The 26,346-nt window shown below is 61.7% G+C and overlaps 1 protein-coding gene across 1 annotated transcript in view; it reads left to right on the top strand.

The window, feature by feature from the left end:
• Positions 1–1,919: 1,919 nt before the first annotated feature.
• LOC117651216 (MAP7 domain-containing protein 1-like) overlaps positions 1,920–26,346 on the top strand; it is a 31,637-nt gene continuing 7,210 nt past the window's right edge. The window contains exons 1-13 of the mRNA XM_034395030.1: positions 1,920–2,062; positions 7,463–7,561; positions 7,971–8,141; positions 10,925–11,260; positions 12,022–12,213; positions 13,479–13,616; positions 13,695–13,778; positions 15,758–15,847; positions 23,181–23,280; positions 23,582–23,755; positions 24,648–24,712; positions 24,818–24,983; positions 25,407–25,600. Of these exons, the coding sequence (XP_034250921.1) occupies positions 7,487–7,561; positions 7,971–8,141; positions 10,925–11,260; positions 12,022–12,213; positions 13,479–13,616; positions 13,695–13,778; positions 15,758–15,847; positions 23,181–23,280; positions 23,582–23,755; positions 24,648–24,712; positions 24,818–24,983; positions 25,407–25,600 (1,785 nt within the window). The 5' untranslated portion in view covers positions 1,920–2,062; positions 7,463–7,486. The remainder of the gene's footprint in view (positions 2,063–7,462; positions 7,562–7,970; positions 8,142–10,924; positions 11,261–12,021; positions 12,214–13,478; positions 13,617–13,694; positions 13,779–15,757; positions 15,848–23,180; positions 23,281–23,581; positions 23,756–24,647; positions 24,713–24,817; positions 24,984–25,406; positions 25,601–26,346) is intronic.

The following is a 26,346-nucleotide window of genomic DNA, read 5'->3' as shown; positions in this document are numbered from 1 at the left end:
TGGACATGGCCGCTGTCGTCCGCTTGGCCCTACCTGGCCTCCTGCTGGGCGGACATGTGGCCACCGGGACTAGGGCCGGGGCATGGCGGCTATGGCGGGCTTGTCGGGTGCGGTGGCAGGCCTGGCAGGCGTGGCTGCAAGTGTCATGCTGCACGCCGGGCGGGGCGGCCGGGGGGCCGGGGCCGTGGAGGGGCAACCGTGGGGCATTGTTGTTGCGGTGGCGCTGCGTGCTGCATGCCGCGCCGTTGTGGCGTGTCGTTTTGACGCGCCGCATTGCACGATCGGACACTGCGGCCGTGTCACTACGTCACTCGTCCTACGCGCCTACGTGGTTTCGCACTTTCAGTGCGGGGGTGCGGCGGGGAAGCGGCGGGGCGGGGGCGGTCTCCGTCACCCCTGGGTCACCCCCTGGTGCCCTCTGCAATGCAGGCCGGTGTGGGCAATCCCCCCGGGGCACGGGGGAGGGGGGGGGAGGGGCGTGGCGGCGCAAATTTCCGGCCATTTCTCGGGCAGTGTTTACTGGCGGTGCGCCAGCAAGTCATCACAGCCACGGCGCGGGCGGCCCAGCCCGCCCAGACCCAGGGGGCGTCTGTCCCTTCCCTTCCGCGCCTACAGCGCCTACAGCCGCGCTGCGACGCTGCAACTCGAGGAGGCGAGGCCGCGGGCTGCTTCCGAGCGCGGCCATTTGTCGCAGCATGTCTCGTCTCTCTCGCACCCGACAACCACGAGGGGGAGGACCATGAGTGCGAGAGAGACGGAAACACCTGACTCGCAAGCAGCGTGCTACGAGGGCTGCAGTGCAAAGGGGCCGAGCCCTCGAGTCGGTCTGAGGATGGCTAACTACGTTAACTGCGCTAAATGCTCATCTCCACTCCCTCGCAGGCCCGGCTTGAGGCCCGGGCCGCCCGGGCGCAGGCCCCGCCGGCTGCGGCCATCCGTCATCCCTTCCCTCTTCCCGGCCATTGGTTCTCGCTCTCGCATCGACTCGGCCTCCACGTCACCGGCTCCCGGGTGGCCAACACCGTCACTGGCAGCTCAGCTCAGTGGACTCACTCCAGGCGGCGTTTTGGTCGCTCTGTCTCTCTCGTACTCATGGGGCGTCCCCTAGGTGCGAGAGAGACCGAGCGACAGAAACGGCTCTCGGAATCGGTCTGCTGGCCTCTCAGGCCTCCGCGCCGCCGCGCTGCCTGTCAGGTTGTCCACGACGTCCATCAATGTCCATTTTCGTTTCAACTGTCGAGAGGTTGGCGGCTTTTTCCGGGTTTCTTTCAGTGCCTCTCGGTTCCTCCCGGTTCCTCCCGGTTCCTCCCGGTTCCTCCCGGTTCCTCCCGGTTCCTCCCGGTTCCTCCCGGTTCCTCCCGGTTCCTCCCGGTTCCTCCCGGTTCCTCCCGGTTCCTCCGGTACCTCCCGGTTCCTCCCGGTTCCTCCCGGTTCCTCCCGGTTCCTCCCGGTTCCTCCCGGTTCCTCCGGTACCTCCCGGTTCCTCCCGGTTCCTCCCGGTTCCTCCGGTTCCTCCGGTACCTCCCGGTTCCTCCCGGTTCCTCCCGGTTCCTCCCGGTTCCTCCCGGTTCCTCCGGTACCTCCCGGTTCCTCCCGGTTCCTCCCGGTTCCTCCCGGGTTCCTCCCGGTTCCTCCCCAGACGGCGGTTCGCGGCAGTGTACCAGGTAGTTTTGGCGCCGCCGCGCAACGCGGTAGTGACTGTGTGTGTGCGATGGGAACGGGGGGAAGGGTGGGGGGCCTAACGCCCGGGGCGCAACAGCTGGCGCGGCTTGCCCCAGGGCGGGGTGGGGGAGGTGTGGGGGAGGGTGGGGGAGGGGTGGGGAAGGGTGGGGGAGGGTGTGGGAGGGGTGTGGGAGCCACGCCGGCCACGCCGCCAGGCTACGCCAGGCCGGCCACGGCACCGCGGTGGGCCCCTCGCGGCCGGGCCTGGGCTAAGGCCCGGCCTGAGGCTGGGGCTGGGGCTGGGGCACCCACGGGGTCCGCGGGGACCACAGTCTCCGGGGAAGCAAGCCAGAGGCAAGCCAGAGGCAGGCTCAGGGCGCGGTTGGTCTCGGCGGCGGAGGTGAGGCACGCGTTCGACACGCGCCACGTGGAGGGCGCGAACCGAGTGCGCGTCGACCTGTCCGTGCAAGCGTTGCGTGTGTTGGCGTGTGCGAGCGTGTGAGCTGGTCGTGCGTGTGAGCTGCGGCCGTCACGCGCCTTGTCGCCTCGTTTGGGAGTCTGAGCGTTACCGCGACGTGGCCCGCGTGACTGTTCAGCGATGCGAGGGATTATTACAGCCTCGCTTACAGGCTAGGGCGGATCCAGGGGGAGGGGGTCAAAAGGACAATCCCCCCCTCTGACCCCTAGATAGCCGCCTGAAATGTAGGCAAAAAGCAACACTTTCCCCCTGTAAGTAGGCAAAAAGTGCTACGTTGCCCCCCCCCTTAGGCCGACTCTGGATCCGCCACTGCTTACAGCCTCGCAGCCTCGCTTACAGCCCCGCTTACAGCGTGGTGTTTGGCGAGGCGTGCGCGAGACGTGCTGCGGGTGCGCGCACCAGCAGCGCCAATGAGTAAACAACACTGTTGGCGTGGGGACGCGGAGTTCGACGGAACGTGGCACCGACGCCGCCGCCGCCGGCCAAAACTCTTACGCTCCTTTTGAGCTCCTCGAGGGAAACGGCAGGGCGTTTCAATAAATGAAACAACAAACTGAAAGAAAGACAAAAACGCAGACGAGTGCTCGATACTTACGTTCGTCAGTTCAAACAAATGTTGAGTCAGTTTCTTTTGAGTCTCCGCTGCAGAAAGGACACTGGGGATCACATTGGATTCAACTATGTAAATTCGGAGCACCTGTCTGCGCTGCTCTGGTTTCGTTTCGTTGTTTGTTGGTTTGTTGTTTCAGGGATTAGCTAGACCGAGCCAGACGTGGCACCGGCTTCCTCGACCTCGTTTCCTTCTTTTTCCCTGCCGATTTCCCGCGAGCATACTGCGTCGCATTCCACCCTGCCTGCGCAAATTGCTGCGCGGGTTATCTTATCCGCCATAACGGCGCGGCCGGGCTGCACCGCGGAGAGGGGTGGCGGGGTGGCAAGGTGCACCATGCCATGGCAGGGTTGCCGTTGGCAGCGTGGCGGTGGAAGGAGGCAGGGTGGCAGGGCCACAGGGTGGCAGGGCCACAGGGTGGCAGGGCGGCAGAGTGACAGGGTGGCAGCGTGACAGGGTGGCAGCGTGACAGGGTGGCAGGGTGGCAGGGTGGCAGGGTGACAGGGTGGCAGCGTGACAGGGTGGCAGGGTGGCAGCGTGACAGGGTGGCAGGGTGGCAGCGTGACAGGGTGGCAGCGTGACAGGGTGGCAGCGTGACAGGGTGGCAGGGTGTCAGCGTGACAGGGTGGTAGGGTTGCAGGATGGTGGTGGCAGGTGGCAGGGTGGCAGGGTTGCAGGATGGTGGTGGCAGGTGGCAGGGTGGCAGGGTGGCACGGTGGCAGCCGCACGCCACCTCGGTGCTGTTATCGCCTGTTGAGCAAGCGGACTAGCGAACCGGCGCGCTCGACCCGAATAAGGCACTGGACTCGCTGACTCGCTGCGGGCGAATTCAGCGAATCGGTTAGCGATGCCTGGCCCCCTGGCCGCCTCTCGGCGAAGGCATTTCTGCGATTTTCTACCACTGGAGAGGCGGCTAGCCGTTGCGAACCGGATCGCCGAATTCGCCCGCTGGAGTCGGAACGCCTGGCGGGTAGGCAGTCCCGGCGGCGGCCCTGTCGGCGGGCCAGCATTCTCGCTCCGCACGGGGCTTTCCCCGGCCGGGCCTGCCCCACACTGTGCCCCACAGCCCCAGCCAGCTGGCCGGCTGGCCGGCGGGGTAACGGGCATTGTAAACCGCGCCGCCCGAGCTCTCTGCCGTCCTGTCTCTCTCGCACCCCTACGGACCAGCCCATGTGTGTGGCAGAGGCAGCGCGGGCGAATAGCGACTCTTCGGAGACAGCCTGATGGCCCTGCTGGGCCCCGGCCGCCCTGGTCGCCCTGGCCGCCCGGTTCGGGGTCCTTGTTTTTACGGCGCACCGTGCCGTGCCGTGCCGCGCCGCGTCGACCCACCCTTGTCATTACAGCTCGGCCGGCGTCCATTTGGGCGTCACGGTTTCACGGCGCGCTGTCTGTCCGGCTGCGGCGGGGCGGGGCGGGCAGGGCTGGGGGCGTTGCGGCTCCATCGGCCCCGCTTCTTTTACTGAGCCAGCGCGGACTGCTCGGTGCGAATGCGGAACGCGGGAAGAGCGTCTTATTTTAGTTCTTGTAGCGCGGCGGCGCGGTCCGCCGGGCCGCCGCCCCGCCAGTCCGCCACCGGTTGGGCTTGTGAGGAGTTATTGAAGCGAGTGCGAAGTCAAGACAAGGGCGAGAGTGCGCCGCGTCGCGCCGCGTCCCGTTGCGTCACCGCGTTGACAGCCGGCGGGGCTTTTGACGCGGTCTTCAGGGAAGGGGGAAGGGGAGGGGGAAGGGGAGGGGGAAGGGGAAGGGTAAGGGGAGGGGGAAGGGGAGAGGGGAAGGGGAGGGGGAAGGGGAGGGGGAAGGGGAGGGGGAAGGGGAGGGGGAAGGGGAGGGGGAAGGGGAGGGGGAAGGGAAGGGGAGGGGGAAGGGGAGGGGAAGGGGAGGGGAAGGGGAGGGGGAAGGGGAGGGGGAAGGGGAGGGGGAAGGGGAGGGGGAAGGGGAGGGGGAAGGGGACAGGCTCGCCGGCACGCCGCCAGGACGCGGAAACTCACACGCGCCGATATACCCGGGGCACGCCGGGGCGCGCCGGGCCGGGGGTTCGAACCCGGGGAGGGCGGTGGCGGCTTCATAATTGTTATTGCGGGGCGCCGGGGAGGAGCCAAGCAGCCAGACTGGCGCGGACGGACGGACAAAGCGGCCTTTGTTCTTTTTTAGCAGACGACGCGTTATTAGGATCAGATTGTTTCCAACTCCAACGCGAGCCCCCCTCCCCTCCCCTCTCCGCGGTTTTCCCGCCCCGCCTCCAATACGCTGCGCGATTGGAGTTGACGAGGCACGCCTCTATTCAGCGGCGCGGCCAAGCGGCGAAGCGGCGAAGCGGCGAAGCGCGGCAGCAGACTCATTCCGGGAGTCGTTTCCGTCACTCTGTCTCTCTATGGCACTCATGGGGCGCCCCGTACTGCTTCGAGAGAGACAGAGCGCCGAAAACGACACTCGGAATCAGTCTGCTATGGACTGATTAGCCGCGGCACGCGTCCACTGTCCGACAAAGACAACGGACAACAACGCCGGCGATATGGCATTTTCAACGAGTTGTTTTCGCTCGACTGGCAAACAAAGAGAGCACTCGCCCACTGCCGCAGTCCGGCCGGTCCGGCATGAGCTGCGCGCTGCGAGTGTAGTGGCCCGATTGGCCGGGACGGCTTGCCGGCTTATCTCCGCAGTGCAGTGACAGTCCCTGACAACGCAGTGTGCCGCATCCGCGGCGCGCCCGTCCACAGAGGGCGGGGACCGTCGTCCGCCCTCGTCCTCGCGGACGCGCTAAGCCGAATGAGACTCGACGTCGCGCCCGACGCATACGGGGGGACGCACAGTGGGCCAGACGACCGGGGGAGGCGGTCAAAACCCCGGACGCGTTTTCACCTCCAGAGTCGCTAAATGGGACTCGAACCCAACGTGTGACCCCACCAATGGATTGCTCTCCGAACGAGGAATCCATCATTGGTGGGGTCACACGCTCGGTTCGAGTCCCATTCGGCGACTCTGGAGGTGAAAACGCGTCTAGAGTTGTTTTGACCGCCTCCACCGGTCTTCTGGCTCACTGTGCGGTATAGGTCTTCCCGCAACGCGCGGCATCACTCTGCTGCGTGCGGGCTGGCGCTCGCTGGCGCTGGCCGCGGAGCCGCAGCAGCCGATTTGCCCCCCCCCCCCCTCCGCGGAGACGAAACCAGCCCATTGTCCCATTGTCCGCCGTCCGCAGCCAGAGGCGCAGCGGCGCACGGGGAGGGTATTTCAGAGCTTTATTTCCACGGCTTCTTCTTGATCGTTGCCCGCCGTCGGGATGAAGGGGTTCGAGTACTGCCCTAATCACCCTTGAGCCCGTCATCCCTTCATCCCTGCCCTTTTGTGTCCTTTCATCTCACCGGCCTTGTCCTCCGATTCCCTCCGATTCCCACTAACGGCCCTAAGCCTCTCTGCAGCACTGCAACAGACACGCGCGGAGACACTGCTCGACATTGCCCCTCGGGGTCCTGTTCGGTGCGCGCGCCCCACTGCACCCTATCCTGCAGCAGACTGATTGATTCCGAGAAGTCGCTTCCATCGCTGTCTCTCTCGCACTCATGGGGCGTCCCCTCTGGGTGCGAGAGAGACGAGATGACTCTCTCGGAGTCGGTCTGTAGGCCGTGGCCCTTCGTCTGTCCTTCAGCCCTTCTCGTCGTCCCTTACGCAACAATGCACTTACCGCGACCCGGTGCCCCCTTTGCATCGGGCAGGGCTGGGCAGGGCTGGGCAGGGCCGGGCAGGGCCGGGCAGGGCCGGGCAGGGCCGGGCAGGGCGGGCAGGGCCGGGCAGGGCGGGCGGGGGGCAGGGCCGGGCAGGGCCGGGCAGGGCCGGGCAGGGCCGGGCAGGGCCGGGCAGGGCCGGGCAGGGCCGGCAGGGCCGGCAGGGCCGGGCAGGGCGGGCGGGCCGGGGGGCCGGGCAGGGCCGGGCAGGGCCGGGCAGGGCCGGGCAGGGCCGGGCAGGGCCGGCAGGCCGGAGGGCCGGGGCAGGGCCGGCGGCGGGCCGGGCAGGGCCGGGCAGGGCCGGGCAGGGCCGGGCAGGGCCGGGCAGGGGCCGGGCAGGGCCGGGCAGGGCCGGGCAGGGCCGGGCAGGGCCGGGCAGGGCCGGCGGCAGGGCCGGGCAGGGCCGGGCAGGGCCGGGCAGGGCCGGGCAGGGCCGGGCAGGGCCGGGCAGGGCCGGGCAGGGCCGGGCAAGGGCCGGGCAGGGCCGGGCAGGGCCGGGCAGGGCCGGGCAGGGCCGGGCAGGGCCGGGCAGGGCCGGGCAGGGCCGGGCAGGGCCGGGCAGGGCCGGGCAGGGCCGGGCAGGGCCGGGCAGGGCCGGGCAGGGCCGGGCCCCTCTTGTGCTGTCCCACGCTGCGCTCAGGGCGCTGCGGGGGACTGGGGCATCGCGGGCCGCCTCCGAAGACGGCTTTCGTCGCGCCGCCTCTCTCGCACTCCCGGGGCGTCCCGCAGGGCTCACGGCGTGAGAGAGAGACACAGACCGAAGAGGCACTGTTCGGCGTCGCTCTACTGGGCCGGGCCCGGCAGTCCCAGTCCCGGCAGGGCGCACCGAAATAGCCCGGCAAACGAGTGAAGAAGGGCTGACGATCCGTTTGCCGCGTCTCTCTCTCTCTCTCTCTCTCTCTCTCTCTCTCTCTCTCTCTCTCTCTCCCTTTGATTGTCAATTCAAATCCCCCCAATAAGCATTTTTATGAACTAAACTCTCTCTGTTCGCAGTGTAGCTAGCGAGGCCGGTGCGACATGGAGGTGACTCCGGCGGGACAGGCAGACGTGCAGTCGTCCAGCACCAGCCAGCAGGAGTCCGAGAGCTCCAAGGTGCGTACGTGCTGCTTGACCAGGCTCGGCCGCGGCCTTGCACAGTGGGCCAGAAGACCGGTGGAGGCGGCCAAAATTCTAGACGCGTTTTGAGCTCCAGAGTCGATAATTGGGACTCGAACAGAACTGTTGACCCCACCAATGGATTGCTCTCCGAACGAGGGATCCATTAGTGGGGTCACACGCTCGGTTCAAGTCCTGTTTAGCGTCTCCGGAGCTCAAAACGCGTCTAGAGTTTTGCCCGCCGGTGCCGGCCCACCGTGCGGGGCTGCATTCTTGTTGGCAACCCTACACAAGCGCCGCACACAACTCACTCGCGGCGGCACGCTACACGCTACACGCCAGTTGGCACCCCTAGCTGGCAGGGCCCTGCACACTTTGCCTTTTTTTTCAACCTCTCTGCTTGCAGGAGGTGCGCCAGGAGGGCAACAGCCTGGTGGAGTCGAGCAGCTCGTCCAAGCGCTCCGTGCAGCAGTCCGTCACGCAGTCCGTGCAGCAGTCCGTCACGCAGAGGGTCATGTCCTCCAGCGTGGTGAAGCAGAGCTCGTTCAGCTCCAGCTCCGTGACGAGCTCCCAGCAGGTAACCTCTTCCGAGGAGCTGCAGCAGCTGACGCAGTAGAGCTGCCAGAGGCTGCCAGAGGCCAGAGGGGCGGCTCGAGGCCCGGCCCCCGGGTCAGAATGTCACAATGTGGGAGAGCGTTTAGTGGGCGGCATTTGCAGAGGAATGTGTCCACAAGGCCTGGCCCCGGCCGACCCGCGGCCCTCGGACCACATTCTGACCGGGGGGCCTGGCCGCCAGCCCTCCCTCCCAACAACAACGGCCTTGCTTCGCTCGCGACAGTGCTGTCGACATTAATTTCGCTCTCTTTGGCCGATATTACCGGAGGATTTCCTTTTATCTCTTTGTTACCGCCAACTCTGTATACGACATATCATTCTAGACGTGTGAGCAGCATTTAACTGAATAAGCCGTTTGCTCTACCGAATCTATGAAAAGACTGGACTCTAAATTGTTTGTTGTGTGTGCATTTTGTCACTTATTGTTAGTCATTTCAGTTTTTACACAGTAGAAAAAAATACTCAGGGGTGAAGTTGAGCGCATTCCTGAAGTTCGTGATATGTTTCGAGATGAAATAACGCACACAGATAAATTCCTACAAAGAACAGCTCTTCGTAATACGAAGAAAACGGCGGATTCGCAGCCTGCGAAGGAAATCGTTTGTAATACGAACGATTTTCTTTGTAATACAAAGCAAAAATCCTTCGCAGGCTGCGAAGAAGTTCTTCGTAGGCTGCGAAGGATTTTTCCTTTGTATTACAAAGAAAATCGTTCGTATTACAAACGATTTCCTTCGCAGGCCGCGAAGCCGCCGTTTTCTTCGTATTACGAAGAGCAGTTCTTTGTAGAGTTTTAAGTGTGCAAGGTTAAAACTTCGGAGACGAGTGTGATATTGTACTCTTCACTAACAGTAAACAGCAGGTGTGAAATGATATGCCTAGACACGCGCATTTTAACTCACTTAACTCCAAACTTCTCTGTATCTATCGCCTGATGGTCTCAACTATAGTTCCTGTTCACTCAGTGCATAACTTATTAAATTGGAAGACATTATTGCTTTTACATTAATGGTTGTCCTTTTCTTTTTCATTATTATTTTCTCGTAGATCGCTTTTGTAGGCAAAAAAGCAAAGTTACCCTTTATTAATGCAAGCAGCAAAGCTTTTGACTTTTCTTTATCTGAATGCATAAATCCTTTTGTTTGAGGGGATCGGACGAATCGAGATGATGGAGTGTATGGGCAAAGTTCAAGGGAATGTGCGTATTTTATTGTCAATATGTATACACTCTGAATTGCTCTGAAAAATGAAAATAAATGATTTGTTTGGTGTAATCATACTATTTTATTATTCCCTAAAAAGAAGTTTTCTGTGGCAATAGCAAAACGTTCCGAGTTTCTGAGGACGAGTAAAGTCGTTCGTTTTTAAAATAAAGTAAAATCAAATCTGAAACGTAAATTTCGACCTTTTTTTTCTCGTTCACAGCATTCCTTGTAATTTTGTCGGTACAGTCTAACCATCCGACTGGAAGAAAACCTGAATGTCGGACCAAACCAGAAATCCTAACTTTCTGACGGTTCTTGATCGAATCACGAGCGTCGGACTGCACGCGTCCAGTACGGCAAACAGAACGGCCCGACGGTCCCCTTGCTGTCTTCTTCGCTACTCTCTCGCCACAGACTCGCTCAGGCTCAGGCCACCTCTTTATCTCTGGACGTTTTGCTACCGCACGTTTTGCCGCCCACTTAACACCCCTCACGAAGCGACACAGAGCAACGCAGGGAACACCCCCAAGGGGTGCACACAGCGTAATGCCTGGCGCTGCAGCTCGAAACCACAACACACTCAAGGAACCTCGCAAACTTATTTCAAACAAATTTGAAGGTTTTTGCAAAGAATTTTGAGCATTTGAGCAACGTAAACTCAGTATAAACTCACAACGAACACATACGTACTTCACGAACTAATACCACGCGTACAACAAATTTAACCGAAATTAACACATGCTCCACAATTACTTGGTCCGGTTTTCCGGCATGCGGGACGGACACGCCGTTCCCTGTTTGCTCTGAGCCCCCTGATTCCGAAAAGTCGTTTCGCTGCCCTGTCTGTCTGTCTGTCTGTCTGTCTGTCTGTCTGTCTGTCTGTCTGTCTGTCTGTCTGTCTGTCTGTCTGTCTGTCTGTCTGTCTGTCTGTCTGTCTGTCTGTCTGTCTGTCTGTCTGTCTGTCTGTCTCTCTCTCTCTCTCTCTCTCTCTCTCTCTCTCCTCTCTCTCTCTCCTCTCTCTCTCTCTCTCCTCTCTCTCTCTCTCTCCTCTCTCTCTCTCTCCTCTCTCTCTCTCTCTCTCTCTCTCTCTCTCTCGCTCGCACATGTGTGGAATGCCCATGAGTGTGAAAAAGACAGAGCGACGAAAACGGCTCTCGAAATCAGTCTGCTAGGGCGCGAGCGTGCTACAGTGGGCCAGAAGACCGGTGGAGGTGGCCGAAACTCTAGACGCGTTTTGAGTTCTAGAGTCGATGAACGGGACTGGAACCGAGCGTGTGACCCCACCAATGGATTCCTCGTTCGGAGAGCAATCCATTGGTGGGGTCACACGCTCAGCTCGAGTCGAGTCCCATTTAACGACTCTGGAGCTCAAAACGCGTCTAGAAAGTTGGCCGCCTCCGCCGGTCTTCTGGCCCACTGTGCGCACGAGCGGCAGTGCCCCACACCGCAAGCCGGCACATCGGCACCTTCCCCCAATGCGGCCCGATCATCCCCTGGCTTTACCTGGCTTCGAGGATCAGCCGCGCTTTACCTCCGCCAGGACCTGCAGGACCTCCAGCAGCAGGGCGCACCGCCAGGGCCGCCAGGGCCGCCAGGGCCGCCAGGGCCGCCAGGGCCAGAAACAAACACTCCGCAACAAAAACACGACGACGCCGAGGTCGAGCAGCGAGAGCAACAGGACGGCGCCAGCAAAAGGAACGAAGCGACCTCGACCACCACGGCCACCACCACGACCTCCACCACGACACAACACGAAGCAAGTCGAGCGAACCAAGCGGGTGGACCGGACGGGCCGGGCGAACCGGGGGGACCGGGGCCGGGGCCTCAGATATTGGTAGCCACCGTCACGACCACACAGCAGAGATTCATTCAACCAGTAAGTTCATTTCTTTTAGCGCTTTCTTTTTCGTTTTTCTTTTTTTTTTTGGGGGGGGGCACACTTACAAAGGGTTTCGAAAGGGCGTGCACTTTCCTTCATCGCCCTCTGCAAAGAAAGAGTCCCGCATCCGAGGGGGAAATCACTCGCGTAATAGTCGGGTCACCGATTCCTAGTATTACGCGTAATAGTAATAGCGTAATAGCCAAATTTCTTAGAATTTTCCCTATAATGGTCCGATTTTAGCCTAAATCTGGATATTTTCGAGCGTAATAAGCTTTCTGTAATAGCGTAATAGAACGTAATAGGGAGTAGTCGGGTCACAGGTTTTAAGAGTGATTTCCCCGGGGAAATCACTCGCGTAATAGTCGGGTCACCGATTCCTAGTATTACGCGTAATAGTAATAGCGTAATAGCCAAGTTTCTTAGAATTTTCCCTATAATGATCCGATTTTAGCCTAAATCTGGATATTTTCGAGCGTAATAAGCTTTCTGTAATAGCGTAATAGAACGTAATAGGGAGTAGTCGGGTCACAGGTTTTAAGAGTGATTTCCCCCTCGCCCGCATCACAACCCTAACAAGGAGAAAAGAAAAGACGCGAAACAGCAGCATAAATCGGCCGTGGTCTGGAAATGGCCCTCCCCTTACAGACCTTGTTAGAACATCCCTCGGAACATCCCCTGAAAAAGGGCCATCCACACTTCTCGTGACGTCCTTCAGCTCCAGACGCGCATTTCACGCGTTGCGCGTACACTTGTTGGACGTGCCGCAGAGCCCCGAGTCCGCCGGCCAGCACAGCCATCAGAACGGCGAGGCGCCGTGGCAGCTACAAGCGGCCCCCGAGGGACCGACCCAGGACGCCGTCGGCCAGGACGCCGTCAACCAGGACGCCGGCGCCCAGCCCCAGGACGCGCCAGCCCCACCCGTAAAGGACTGCTCCGACCTGCCCCAGGTACTGTACAAAGGCGGGGACGCACGGGGACGGCGAACAGGGGAAGGATGATTGGAGGATTAGAAGCCGCGCGATACGAGGCACAGCGCAGGCAGCACCAAGGCACCAAGGCACCCAGGCAGCGACGGGGTGGAGCGGGGACTCCGGCAGGTACGGCACAGTGGGCCAGAAGACCGGCGGAGACGGCTAAAATCCCGGACGCGTTCTGAGCTCCTGAGTCGCTGAATGGGACTCGAACCGAACGTGTGACCTCGCCAATGGATTGCTCTCCTAATGAGGAATTAATTGGTGGGGTCACACGTTCGGTTCGCGTCCCATTCAGCGACTCTGGAGCTCAAAACGCGTCTCGAGGGTAGGCCGCCATCGCCGGTCTTCTGGCCCACTGCTCAGGGACTGTGTGTAAAGTGTCGGCAGGAGGAAGATTGGCAGGTTTGTTTGATGCAGACAAAGGGAAGGAGCGCAGGGTTGGCAACCTGCTCTAATCACCTTCCTGGAAAGCCTCCTGAATGGTATGCAAATGGTGTTAGAAGACGCAACACTTTGCCCCTGCCGTTGCTCCTTCCCCTCCCTGATTCTGGATCCGCCCTTGGCAGCGCTCGGCCACGACACTGGCTGTGTTTAACGCAGCACCCGCCCCGCCCCCTCCGGACCATCACTGAAAAACCGAACGCGAAGAACTTTCGGACGAGTGGTACGGACAGCGACTCCCACGTCGGAATGAAGCGGGATGGGTTTTGTGTGGAGAGAGCGCTTTGCCTTTTTTCTCCGCAAACAGATTTTTTCCTCGTTGGCGCCATGCGATTTGATGGATGGTGGAAACTCCACCGACTCGGTGCCCGACCGCAAATGACGAGCTCAAATCGACAGGAATCCGACCGTTCTTTTCCGTGTGAATGGTGCAGAGTTCTCCGTGTTTAGCTTTGGTTTTAGTGCCTCCCCCTCCCCCAGCCCGTCTGCCATTCGCCCGCCCCATACACCGTGACGCGCGCCGCGGGCGGCAAGCCTGATGTTGTGCTCACATTCGACACATTGAAAAGCGAGGCGAATTGAGTTGGCGTGTCGACCTGCTGTCCTGCACACACACAGACAGACAGACACATACACACAGACACACAGACACACGCAGCACCGCGGCACGACAGGCGATGCGGTATCGCACGCACGCTTGCGTTGTGTTACCCTGTCGGCTCTGTTGTGCTGCCTGACGGCCTGACGGCGCCCGTCCTCCAAAAAGTGGGGGTACGACTCGACGCTTCATTCCGCAGGACAACATCAAATCGTCACTGAAGGAGATCATCTGCGACCTGGAGCGAGCCGACCTGGCCGACGGCGCTGACGGCGCCGCGGACAGCGAGGGGTTCACGAGCCAGACGCGCTCCTCTGTGCAGCACAGCGCCACGCTGGTGAGTGTAGCAGAAGCGCCGAAAACCGTTCAGTCGATGGAAATTAACGGCCCCGACTTCCACACTGTGCCACGACAGGAAACGGCGGAGGAGAGGAGAAGCAAAATGGACAGACAGACCTCCACCACAACTTTAGAACAGGCGTTACTCAAGGAGCACACGGTAAGAGGCGTCGATAACACGACTCACCGAACGCGTCGCGTCGCCCCCTTGTCATCCGAAACGGAATGGGACTCGCTGTCCGGATGTTCGTTGCATGAGGCGAACTACTTCGCATGCGAATGGCCGAATGGGTGTCGCATGGCGCCTGCACTCCCCGAGGCTGGCGGCGCCCTCCGCGCCCTCCGCCACCCACACTGCCATTCGACGAATGTGACGTCATATCCGTTACAATGTGAGAGCTGTCACGTTCGTTGAATGGCAGTGCACATAGCCCGCATGGTTAAGGTAGCATGGTTCTACGACGCGCCGCCTGCATGGATGCGTCGCTACGCCGCGCTGCAGAGACCTCTGTCGCGGGGTATCGGCCCCTTCGAGGGGGTATGCGCTCTCTGAACCTGTGTACCGACTATTACGCTATTACGCTCTATTACTCCACAAATTAATCGGAATTTAGCTAAAAACGGCCTAAAACACACCAAAATTGATAAAATTTTGACAATTTCGGCTATTACGCGACTATTACGCGTATTATTACGCGTGCTATTACAGATAGAGTGAACCGACTATTACGCGAGTGCATACCCCCTCGGGCCCCTTCTGCCTTCCTGCGCACGCTGCGGCCGGCCCGGCCCGGCCCGAGTCGCGCCGTGGAGGCGTCGCGCGTCGGCTTGCCTCGGCTCGAGACCTGTCTCAGTCCATACCAACCAAACGATACTAATGGCGGCCCGGCCCAGACCACGCGTCACTCAGTCACTCGCAGGCCTGCCAACACACAGCCCCTGTCCGACCATCGGTCGCGCAAGATGGATGGCGTGAGAGTCTCGCTGTGTTCCCCGGCCCAGCGCGGCCCTGCGGCACAGCCCAGTGGTGCCAACATACCTGACGGCATTCCAGGACGGCACGCTGGCGGCGCTGGCAGCCCTGCTCAGCCCCGCCGCCAGGACCAGCGTGGCGGTGCAGCCCCCGGCGCCGCCCCCCGCGCCGCCGACACCGCCCCCGCCGCCGCGCCAGCCCAAGATTCCCTTACACAACCTCGCCCACCTGCTGCAGAGCGTCCAGGTACACCGCGCACCGCGCCGCCGCACAGCGCCGCACAGTGGGCCAGAGGACCGGTGCAGGCGGTCAAAATCCCGGACGCGTTTTGAGCTCCAGTGTCGCTAAATGGGGCCCGAACCGAACGTGTGACCCCACCAATGGATTGCTCTCCGAAAGAGGAATCCATTGGTGGGGTCGCACTCTCGGTTCGAGTCGACCTGTTTAGCGACTCTGCAGGTCAAAACGCGTCTGGAATTTCGGCCGCCTCCAACGTTCTTCTGGTGCGCCGCCACGCCGCCACGCCGCCTGGCTCCGCTAGCGAGTTGTTTGCCACACTGGAGGACAGAAGGGAGGGGGTGGGACTCTTTGCGTGGGACGGGACACAATCGTGGACAGGCGCGAATCGAGGTGGAGGCCGAAAGGTGCGAAAGGTAGGCAAGAAGTCGCCCGAAGAAGGCAGCCTTTGCTACCTCGCCCCCTTCTGAACCCCGATCGTGGGGGCGACAGTGTGGAGCCTCGCGGCGCCGCAGCCCCTCGCCTCGCCTCGCCCCCCGGGGCGCCCCCCGAGGCCACTCTGGGCACTCCGTCGCGGCCGAGGCCATGGCCGAGGCCCAAGCGGGCCCAAGCGACTGAATCAGCGGCCGGGAATCCTCTCACGCCGCGCAGCCCGCGCAACTCGCACAATGGTGCGGTCGTAATGACAAAAATACTTCACTTTCCGTAACCTCACAAGACTGTAGTCTGGTCTCACTTTCAAAAACACGCTTCACGCTTCGCACGGAACTGTAGCCAGAGCATGCATGCAGCCTCGCCTCTCTCCAGCTTGCCGCATTTCCGCTTATTGATTCGGAGAAGCGAAATGTTCTCTCTCTCTCTCTCTTCCTCGCTGGAGCGCACTGGAGTGCCGCCCTGACTGTGGCCGCTGGGCCGCCGTCTGATTGCAGATCGCTCACGAGCTCAACATGCTGGGCCGCCACGAGGAGTCGCTCTGCAAACAGGAGATTGCGGAGGAGCCCTACATCAACCACATTCCGGTGAGTCCCAGCTTCCGGCACGCCGGCAGCGCGCCAGTACGGAGAGCCTCCAGAGGAGACCGGAGAAGCGGCCGAAATTCTCAAGGGGTTATCCTCTCTGGTAATCGTGTGTACACTTAGTCCAGTAATCATTGGTAATTACACACCAAAACTGGCTAGTTCCGCCGTTTTTATCGGATTTTGGTTTTTTTTTCTCATGAAATTAGGCCAAAATGCTCTTAGCTGGCCAAAATTATGGAGTTTGTAGGTAATCACTGGTAATCAGTAATCCTGTGTATACACTCCTGAGCTGAGTGGTCAACCCCTTGGAAATTCTAGACGCGTTTTGAGCTCCAGAGTCCGCTAAACAGGACTCGAACCGAACGTAGGACCCCACCAATGGATTCCTCTTTCGGAGAGCAATCCATTGGTGGGGTCACACGCTCGGCTCGAGTCCCATTTAGTGACTTTGAGGTTGCCGAAATGACTCTCTAAAGAATCCCCCGGGGGGGGGGGGGACGTCGCCCGTCACCCTTTACCCCTATGTAGGCAACTCTCGCGACATTCCCCCTCCCCTGAACTCGTCTCTCTGGATCCGCCCCTCGGTCCTTTGGAACTCCTCAGCTCGGTGTAACCGGTACCGAGGAGAGACCTCCGCTTCGCTTGGGGTGGGTTGGAGGCACGCCCAGCGCCGCCGCCACAGACGAACGCGGATCGGGACCAGGAAAAGTGGTCCTCCGTCGAGCGAGGCAGGACGGACAGCGGGACAGCAAACCGAGGCCGCGATCCATCAGACCGACGTCGCATGCGAACCTGCACTCCGAACCCTTTCCCCCCTCCCCCTTTTATCCAAACCCCGGCGTTCCGTTCGTCTTGTTCAACTCATGTCCGTTTAGCGGTCCCCAGCTATTCTTGGGCAGCAGACAAAGACAACGCGCGTACTCGTCCGCTTCCTCTCTGTGTCCCCTTTCTTTTGCGGTGTCTCTCACGCAGTCTGCGGCCGGGCCAGGCCGCCAGACCGGGTGGAGCAGGCTCATTCCGAACAACATGCCACCCACCGTCGCTGTCTCTCTCTCTCTCGCACTCCGGAGCGTTCCGTAGGTGTGCAAGAAGGACAGGGCGAAGGGGCACCGTTCGGGACCAGGGCCGCCCGGGAAGACGCTCAAATGAATCATGCCCGTCTGGTGGTGGAGGTGGTAGGGGTGTATACACCGCACCGAACCGTAAATCTCGAAACCCAGGGAGTCTCAACAAACCGTTGCACAGTATTTCACGCAAAATTCCCTCTTCCCCTCTTCTCGAGCCCTAGGCTGACTAACTTGCTTCCGCGGTGTCACGGTCGCGACGACGCGACCGCGGCCAGCCGCCGCGCTGGCGATACCCTGCGGCGCCTGGCCGCCCGCCGCGCGGGGTAGCGCCGCGTGGCGCCGCGGACGCTGACGCTGCAGCCTGCAGCCCTACAGCGGCGCGGCCCAGCGCGGGGCCACGCCGGGGCGGGGCGGCCGGGCGCGGGGGTTGGGTCTGCCGCGGCGAGGGCCGGTTGGGTCGGAAACCGCCAAATTGTGGCGGCAAGGCGGGCGGCGCTCGAGGCTGCCGTGGGCGGTGGCTGGGAGGCAGGCCCGCGGGCGTGCCGTGCCGGCCGATCGTGCCGCGGGGGCAGGGCCGCGCCGGCCGCCTCAGTCTGTTCTTGCTGGCCGCGGCGTGCGGCACCGCGCCGACCACGTAGCGCCTCGGAGCGCCTCGGAGTGCCTCGACGAGCAGGGCGAACCGACAAGCATCCGCGGAGCACCAGCACCGACAGCGTTAGTGCCGGGCGTGGCGGGGGGGGGCGGAGCGGGGCGGGGCGGGGCGGGGCGTTGCGGGCGTATGGCGGGGTGCACAATGCGTCGAGAGAGGGAGGAGGGCGAAACTGTCTCTCACGTCGTGGACCCTGGGAGGCTGCCTGCGCGGCGTTGCGCGGCGCGGTCTACAGTAAATCCGCCTCTGGGCTCATCAATGCGCCGCCGTACGCCGTACCGGGGGCGGCAGGACGGGGGGGGGGGGGGGGTGCGGGGGCGGCGGGGCGGCGGGGCAGCGGGGGCGACAAGCCGGGCAGCAGGCCCTTGGAAGCCTCCCCGGGGAGCCCCAAAGTGTGGGGGTCCTTGAGGCGGCGCGACGCGACGTAGGGCGCACGTGGCCGCGGTCCGAGCCAGGCCGAGCCAGGACACTGAGGACAGGCAGCCGAGCGATTCCGCAGTCGTGTCGTCGCTCTGTCTCTCTCGCACCCGACGCGACGCCGTGTGCGTGCGACGGACAGAGAGAGAGAGAGAGAGAGAGAGAGAGAGGCGACGAAGCGACTCGGCGCGCAGGACGCGGCATTCCTCGAGGTTGGTGCCGCAAGCCGCAATGAGGGGGCGACGGAGCCAAGACGGAGCCAAGACGAAGCCAAGACGAAGCCAGCGGGCTGCCGGCTCGCCGCGCCCTGGCGGGTTGCGGGTTCGATCCCCACGAGGCGCGCCGCCTTTTTCATCTTCTTGTGGTCCAATCCACCTTCCCCGATGACGCCCCAAGGGCCGTGATAAGGAAGCCGTACACCGACGAGGGCTTTGCCCCGCTCTGCCCCCCCCCCTTGCGCCACCCTTTCAGGGCGCCGTAGGGACGGACGGCCCTTTTGACGTCACGGGTCGGGCTGTGCAATCTCCGTTCACGGCACTGCAACCGAACGTGTGACCCCACCAATGGATTCCTCGTTCGGAGAGCAATCCATTGGTGGGGTCACACGTTCGGTTCGAGTCCCATTTAGCGACTCTGGAGCTTGAAACGCGTCTAGAATTTTGGCCGCCTCCACCGGTCTTCTGGCCCACTGTGCGGGCTTGCCAGCTTGCCAGTGCGGAGCTATCCCAGAGAAGCGCCCCGAGCAGGGACTGTGCATTCGCACCTCCCGCCGAGTGCCGGCCTGTCGACCCTCGAGCCCTTTGGATAATCCCCGCCCCCAACCCCGCAGGCTGATTCCGCTCCCTGCACTCATCACTCTGTCTCTCTCGCACTCGTGGGGCGTCCCGTAAGGGAGCGAGAGAGACAGCGTCGCTCGGAAGCAGCCTGCCACGGCCACGGCAGCCCCTGCTCGCGGCACGGCCAGGCACGGCGCGGGCCAGCAAAGGCCAACAGCAGGCGGGCCGTCACTCCGATCAGATGATGCCGCCACGCCAAGCCGCGCGAGGTTCCGAGTCTGACTGCGCACTACCTCGGACTACCTCGCCCCGCGCGAGGGCGAGGGAGAGGGGAAAGACGGTGATGACGGGCTGGACTGATTCCGCGCGGCGCGCACATCGCTGTGACCTCTCTGTCTCTCTGCCTCTCTCTGTGTCTCTGTCTCTGTGTCTCTGTGTGTCTCTGTCTCTGTCTTTCTCTCTCTCTCTCTCTCTCTCTCTCTCTCTCTCTCTCTCTCTCTCTCTCTCTCTCTCTCTCCCCTTCTCTCACTCACTCACTCACACACACACACACACACACACACACACACACACACACCACTGATTTCACTCGCGGGCAGGCCCGTCAGTGCCGCGAGGGAGATAGAAGGCGAAGAAGCGTTCTGGACGGAGTCAGCCTGCAGGGTAGGCAGCCGTCCGTGAGGCGCCGCGCACGTGTTCGGCGGGCCTGCAGATGCGCCGGGCGCTGACAGTGTGACAGCCGACAGTCGAGGGGAGGGGAGGGGGGAGGGGGCCACCGCGCTGCCGACTGCCGTTCGTGCGCGTGTCATTTGCCTGGTGTTTGCTGCGCTCGCTGGCTCGCCGATACGGCATCCCATTTTGCCGTGACAAGAAGATGAAGGATGAGGAGCCCCCCCGGCGGCAGGGAACGGTGGATAGTGCCCCCCCCCCTTTTCCCCTTTCCCCGCCCTCGCGCTTCCGAGTCTTCTGCAGATGCCCGCCTCGCCGCGCGCCGCTCAGACCGCCTCCGCGACTCGCGAAACAAAACGGGCGTTCTTGGAAGCGGGGCGCCATAGCCGTGTCTATAGTTTTGGGAGCGGAGTTGCGGGGGGGGAGGGGGGGGCGCTGGGCCAATCCGCGTGTAGTCCACTCGAAAGCAGAGAGACTTTGTTGAGGTGGTTAACTTTGGTCGATAGGCTGCATTCTACAGAGTTGACGTCGAAAATCCGACCTAACACACTGGTAAAACAAAGGCATAGAAATTACGCCCTTAAGGGCATGAATACTCCAAGGGCGTAAATCGTTTACGCCCGTAAAGGGTATGATTTTAATGTCTTTGTTTCATCAGTGCACCAAAAGCTGATGCGAGGACAAGGACGTCGTGCATGTGCAACCGGAAGTTGCAACCGGCCCTTGGTTGCAGGAATCGGATTTTCGACTGAAAGCCGCGTCGAATTCAGCCTGTCGAACAGTCTCGATCACCTCCACAAAATCTTAATTTTTTTTTCGTTCAGCGACTCTCAGTCAGGGCTAGCAGACAAGCCAGCATGCGCGTGGCGGTCGCCGCGGACTGCCGCCGAGTGTAGCCGCGCGCAGCGTGTAGCGAGAACCGACGAAGTGAACGAGCGAACTGACAGTGAGTCCGACAAGGCCGCCAAGGCGACAAGGCCCGGGCAGGCCCGCCCTCCGCCACCGCGGCCACCATGACGATCCGCGGCGACCGCAGCTGGGTGCGCGAGCGCGCCGAGCACTTCCAGTCCTCCACGCACTCGACGCACTCCACGCACTCCACGCACTCCATCCGGCGCTCGGCGTCCGCCAACAGCGTCATCGTGTCCGGCAGGGGCTTCAAGCCCTCCGACCGCTTCGACCCCAACAAGAGGGAGTTCCTGACCAACCTCTCGTCCAAGATCTGGCACGTGTCCCTCGTAAGTGTCCTCTTGTGGACAGTGTGGGCCACCAGTGGAGGCGGCCAAAACGTTAAACGCATTTCGAGCTCCAGAGTCGCTAAACTGGACTCGAACCGAGCGTGGTGACCCCTCTCCTCGTTCGGAGAGAAATCCATTGGTGGGGTCACACGTTCGTTTCAAGTCCCATATAGCGACTCTGGAGCTCAAAACTCCATGCACATCCAAACGGGGTGAGGGAGAGACCTAGATTCTTCCCCCGGTAGCTCAGTGACGTCTCCTAACGTCAGTGTTGAGCAACCCGGTTGAAAAACGGAAGCACCACACACCCTTGCTCTCTGTTCGAGTGTTCTCTTTTATTTTTCCTCTCCCCTCGCGCTCGTAGGGGCTCCCTCGACCCCAGCTCCCCCCTTCCCGGGGCCGGTGAGGCGTGTATGTATGTATGTTTGTGTATGTGTGTGTGTGTATGTATGTGTATGTATGTATGTATGTATGTGTGTGTGTGTGTGCGCGTGTGTGTGTGTGTCTGTGTGTGTGTGTGTGTCTCTCTCTCTCTCTCTCTCTCTCTCTCTCTCTCTCTCTCTCTCTCTCTCTCTCTCTCTCTCTCTGTGTGTGTGTGTGTGTGTGTGTTTTTTTTGTTGACGGTGTTTCTGGCAAGGCTCCCGGTTTCGGCGAGGCTCGGCGAGGCAGCGCGGCGAGGCGCGGGCAAAACAAGCCGACCACCGCGTCCCGCTGGGCTGCGCCAGGCTGCGCCAGGCTGCGCTGGGCCTGCAGGCCCTGCTGGGCCCGCACAGCTGTCTGGCGTCTGCCGGGCCGCGCGGGGAAGCTCGAGAAACACGCCCGCGCCCCGCGCGCCCCGCTCCACCCCTGGCCCGCCCCCTGCCCGCCCCCTGCCCCGATATTGCAGCGCCGGCCGGGCCAAGCTACCAGCTCAGAGTGGGCCAGAAGACCGGCGGCGGGGGTGGTCAAAATCCCGGACGCGTTTTGAGCCCCAGAGTCGCTGAACGGAACTCGAACTGAACGTGTGCCCGAGGGGGTAACCACTCGCGTAATACCCTGTACACAATAACCGTGTATTACGCGTAATACACGTGATCGTAATACCATTTTTGGGTCAAATGTGCCAAATTTTGGCATTTTAGGGCCGTAATACACGTGTAATACACCCTTAAAACAGCGTAATACCGAGTAGTCTGTACACGATTTCGTGAAGTGTTTACCCCCTCGCGTGTGCCCCACCTCTGATTTCTTTTCCGAACGAGGAGTCGATTGGTGGGGTTATATTCGGCTCGAGTTCTGTTTAGCAATTGCGGAGATTGTGGAGCGCAAAACGCGCCGAGAGTTTTGGGTTTTGGCCGCCGCCACCGCCGCACTGTGCAGCAGCGCTGCGGCCCATTGTCTCGTCTCGTCTCGCACTCCGCCCCTGATCGCGTTTGGGACAAGAGAAGTGCGAGGGGCAATGGAGAGAGGCTCGTTGCGTGAAGGCCACGCGGGGAGGAGGGGGGCACGCCAAATCTCCACCAGTAACTGGCCTGCAGTGGACGCCAGGGCGTTGCACCTCTGCCCCTCCCCCTCCCCCTCCCCCGGCTAAGAATAAAGAGTTGACGGCTCCACCCGCGGTCCCGCGAACACCAGCGGCGCGGCGGCGCTAGGAGACCGGCAGGTGTTTGCCTGTTTGCCCGCTTGCGTGTTCGCCCCGTTCGCCCGTTTGCCGTCTCGCCGCTGTAGACCCTTTCACTCTTCGCCGAGTAAAGAACGAGAGTAATCAATAATCAGGAAGCAGCCTCGCGCCACCTAGCGGCCGCCGCTTTGAGCTCCGCTGAAACCAATCAGGGTTCAGCTTCTGACGGTTCACAAGCGAGGGAGAGAGAGCAAGAGAGCGAGAGATGGAGGGAGAGCGAGAGATAGAGAGAGCGAGGGTGCCTCGTGACGCAGAGGCAGCGACGCAGAGAGAAAGAGAGAGAGAGAGAGAGAGAGAGAGAGAGAGAGAGAGAGAGAGAGAGAGAGAGACAACGCGCAGACCAGCGATTACAAGCCCGAGTGGGATAATGCGGTGCATCGGGAGACCGACGACGGGCCTCGCGCCCATTTCAATTACCCTTCATATCGGCTCCCCCATTCACCCATTCGGGGAACGCTCTGTCTCTGTCGCTCTGTCTCTATCCCCCCTCCCCCCCTCTCTCTCTCTCTCCTCTCTCTCTCTCTCTCTCTCTCTCTCTCCCGAACTCCGGCCGGGAGCGGTCGGTTCATAGGACTATTGTAGGGCGCTAACAACGATAGGGACACAAGAAGTGTCTCGTTGCTGCTATGCTGCTGCTGATGATGATGATGATGATAACGATGATGATGATAACGATGATGATGACTATGATGATGATTATGACTATGATGATGATGATAATGATGATGATGATAATGATGATGATGATGATGATGATGATGATGATGATGATGATGATGATGATGATGATGATGATGATGATGATGATGATGATGATGATGATGATGATGATGATGATGATGATGATTTGTGTCCAGGATGACGACCGGTCGCGGGGCGGACCCGCCCACATCGACCTCGAGAGGCTGTTCACTCCGGCCACCGACAGTGGCGAATCCACGCCCAGGGCGCGAAAGAGTACGTACCACGGCGTAGTGCAGGTGGTCTCTAGAAACAGAACAGAAAATGAGTCCGTACAATTCCTGTACCGTTTGCCCCACGCGCCAAAAAAAGGCGAGGACCTAGGGGACAGTTCACGGAATCGTCCCTTGTGGGGGCCGGGGGCACAGACTGCAGTCGTGCATAGACTGACTTCACACGTCGCTGTCGTCGCCCTGTCTCTCTCGCATTTGTGACGGGACGCTGTGCCGAAGCAATCTGCGGGAGGAATGCACAGAGACGCTTTGACGGCAGGGTCGCTTTGATGCGTTGTTGGCAGGCCGCATGTACGCGTCGTCGAGCTTCTACGGGCCGGAGCACCCCACCGTGGAGGAGCAGGTGGAGCTGGCCAGGCGCATCTCCACCTCCCTGAGCGACATCTCCAACCAGCGGTCCAAGGGGCAGACCATGTACGTCAACCGGAAGAAGCGCTCCGCCGGATGGGTGCACGCAGGTACTGGCACCGGATGACACCAGTGGGAAGCCACCATTGGGCAGCCACCAGTGGGAACCCACCAGTGGGAACCCACCAGTGGGAACCCACCAGGGAACTCACCAGTGGGAACCCACCAGTGGGAACCCACCAGTGGGAACCCACCGGTGGGAACCCACCAGTGGGAACCCACCGGTGGGAACCCACCAGTGGGAACCCACCAGTGGGAAACCACACTTTGAGCTTACTTGGAAGTGTGTGCTTCGACACTTGTGCAAACCATATATGTACTCAATGAGCTCTAGTTAGCTGGAGCCGAAGGCGAATGCAAAGTCCTAGCGGCCTCCTCATCCCCCCCCCCCAGGTGCCGGCCGCCGGCCCGGCAGCCTCGCGATGCTCCAAGAGGCTCCAAGTATGTAGGTATGTCGGCCACGGTGAACAGGCAGCCCTGGGCGGCCGTGGGCAGGGGCCGTCCGTTGCTGGCGGGGCTCGCAGGCCGGGCCAGCCGCCAGGCCCAGCACGCCGCTTACACGCACAGCCCTTGCCCTATCCGCCGGCCGCGTGCGCGCCACGCCGCCACGCCCCTCGCACGCAGCCCGCGCCCAAATGTCACGTGACGGGCGTGTCGCGCGGACGCGTGGCGGGGCGTGGCGGGGCGTGGCGGGGCGTGGCGGGGCGTGGCGGGGCGTTCGGGTCGGGCGGCCAGGTCGGCGCAGTCTGAGGACGTCCCCGGGGTGCGCACCACGGCCGGCCACGGCCCCACCTGCTCGGTCCGCCCAGATCTGGCCGCCTTCCGGGTCGCTTCCGGGGCATTTCCGGTCCATTTCCGGCGGAGCAGGCCGCGCTTTGGCAGTGGCGTGGAGGAAGCGCGGCGGGCAAGACCCTTCACTCACCCCGGTGCCTTTGCTTGCAGCCACCGATGATAGCTTCTCCAGCGCGCCCACCACCCCCGTCCCAGATGTCGTGCCTCCGGGACCGGTGAGTACAACCACAAGCCCACGGCGGAGTGCTGCACTGCGCTGGGCTTGGGAGTGGCGCCTCTGGCGGCCAGTGGCTCCGATGTGACCGCCAGCTCTGTTGCAGGACAAGCCGGTCCTCAAGCTGGTGATGGACCCCCGCGGCCAGGTCCAGGACCTGTGGAGCCTGCAGCGGCAGGGCGTGCCCGTGGCCGTCGACCCCAAGTGCGGCGCGCTCAGCCCGGAGGTGTGCTTCCACCTCGTGAGGGACCTCAACGCCCCCAAGGGCAAAGGTACGCCCAAGGCGGTACGCCCTGCGCGGCGACGGAGCGGCGACGTCGTCGAGGCACGCTCCACGCTCCGAGAATTTGCACTGCTTCACTGCATAGTGGGCCAGAAGACCGGTGGAGGCGGCCAAAACTCTCGACGCGTTTCGAGCTTCACAATCGCCAAACAGTACTTGAACCGAACGTGTGACCCCAGCGATGGATTCCTTGTTCGGAGAGCAATACATTGACAGGGTCACGCGTTCGGTTCGAGTCCCATTTAGCGACTCTAGACTGAAACCCGGTAATTATGCACTTTAGGGGCTCCACCGACCCCTAAAGTACATAATTACCCTGAAACCCCGTCCGGGACTTTGACCGCCCCCGGGTCTTCCGGCCCACTGTGCACTGTTCGACTGCGCGTTTCGCTGAGCCCTCCGCGTGCCGCAGGCGCCGAGCTCTTCGCCAAGAGGCGCAAGAAGTCGGAGAAGTGGGTCGTGGACGAGACGACGGTGCGGTCCTCCTCCTCCACCTCCACCATGGAGTCCACCTCGCCCGCGCCCAAGCTGCCCGTGCCCGCGGCGTCCTACCTCACCAACGGCACCGCCAAGGTGCACAACGTGCAGCGCATGAACGAGATACAGGTGAGCCCAGCCCTTTGGCAAGCCCGGCCGCCGCCCAGCAAGTCGCCAACAGACAACGCGGACACGGACACGCTCCCCCGCGGGCTGCACTAACCGCATAGCCGGAGCAGCGCCGCCTTGCCTACCTCTCTAATTGCTATTGGCAGCTGGACCACAAATGGTCGTATGCATTATCCGGCAACTCCGGGGCTACACCTAACGTGTCGGATCGCCGACTTGAACAGAAACTCAAGAGGCTGGACCACAACAGTATGGCTCGGCTCCGGGTCCGGCACCGCCACGCTCGCGCTCGCTCTGCTTAACATGACAGGCCATCCGCGCTGAGAGGAATGGTTTACCGTTCGATGGGCTTTAGGCCGCATTAGGCCGCACCACATTATATCAGTGAGAGCCGCTTTTTGGGCCAGGCCGCCAGCAACCCGTACAGTGGGCCAGAAGACCGGTGGAGAGGGCAAAAATCTAGACGCGTTTTGAGCTCCAGAGTCGCTAAACAGGACACTGAACGTGTGACCCCACCAATGGATTCCTCATTCGGAGAGTAATTCATTGGCGGGGTCACGCGCTTGGTGCGAGTCCCATTCAACGACTCTAGAACTCAAAACGCGTCCGGGCTTTTGACCGCCTCCACCGGTCTTCTGGCGCACTGTGGCACGCCAGGGGCGTACAATGCCGCCAATCCCGATGCAGGCAGGCAGGCCGTGGCGAGAGGCGAGCCCACACCGCAAACACCGCACACAGCGCATCAT

Source organism: Thrips palmi, unplaced genomic scaffold (genome assembly GCF_012932325.1).
Source record: "Thrips palmi isolate BJ-2018 unplaced genomic scaffold, TpBJ-2018v1 HiC_scaffold_5, whole genome shotgun sequence".
In the NCBI taxonomy this organism is placed as follows: Eukaryota; Metazoa; Arthropoda; class Insecta; order Thysanoptera; family Thripidae; genus Thrips; species Thrips palmi.
Note: the sequence above shows the minus strand (reverse complement) of the source record. Positions and strands in the feature narration are given on the sequence as shown.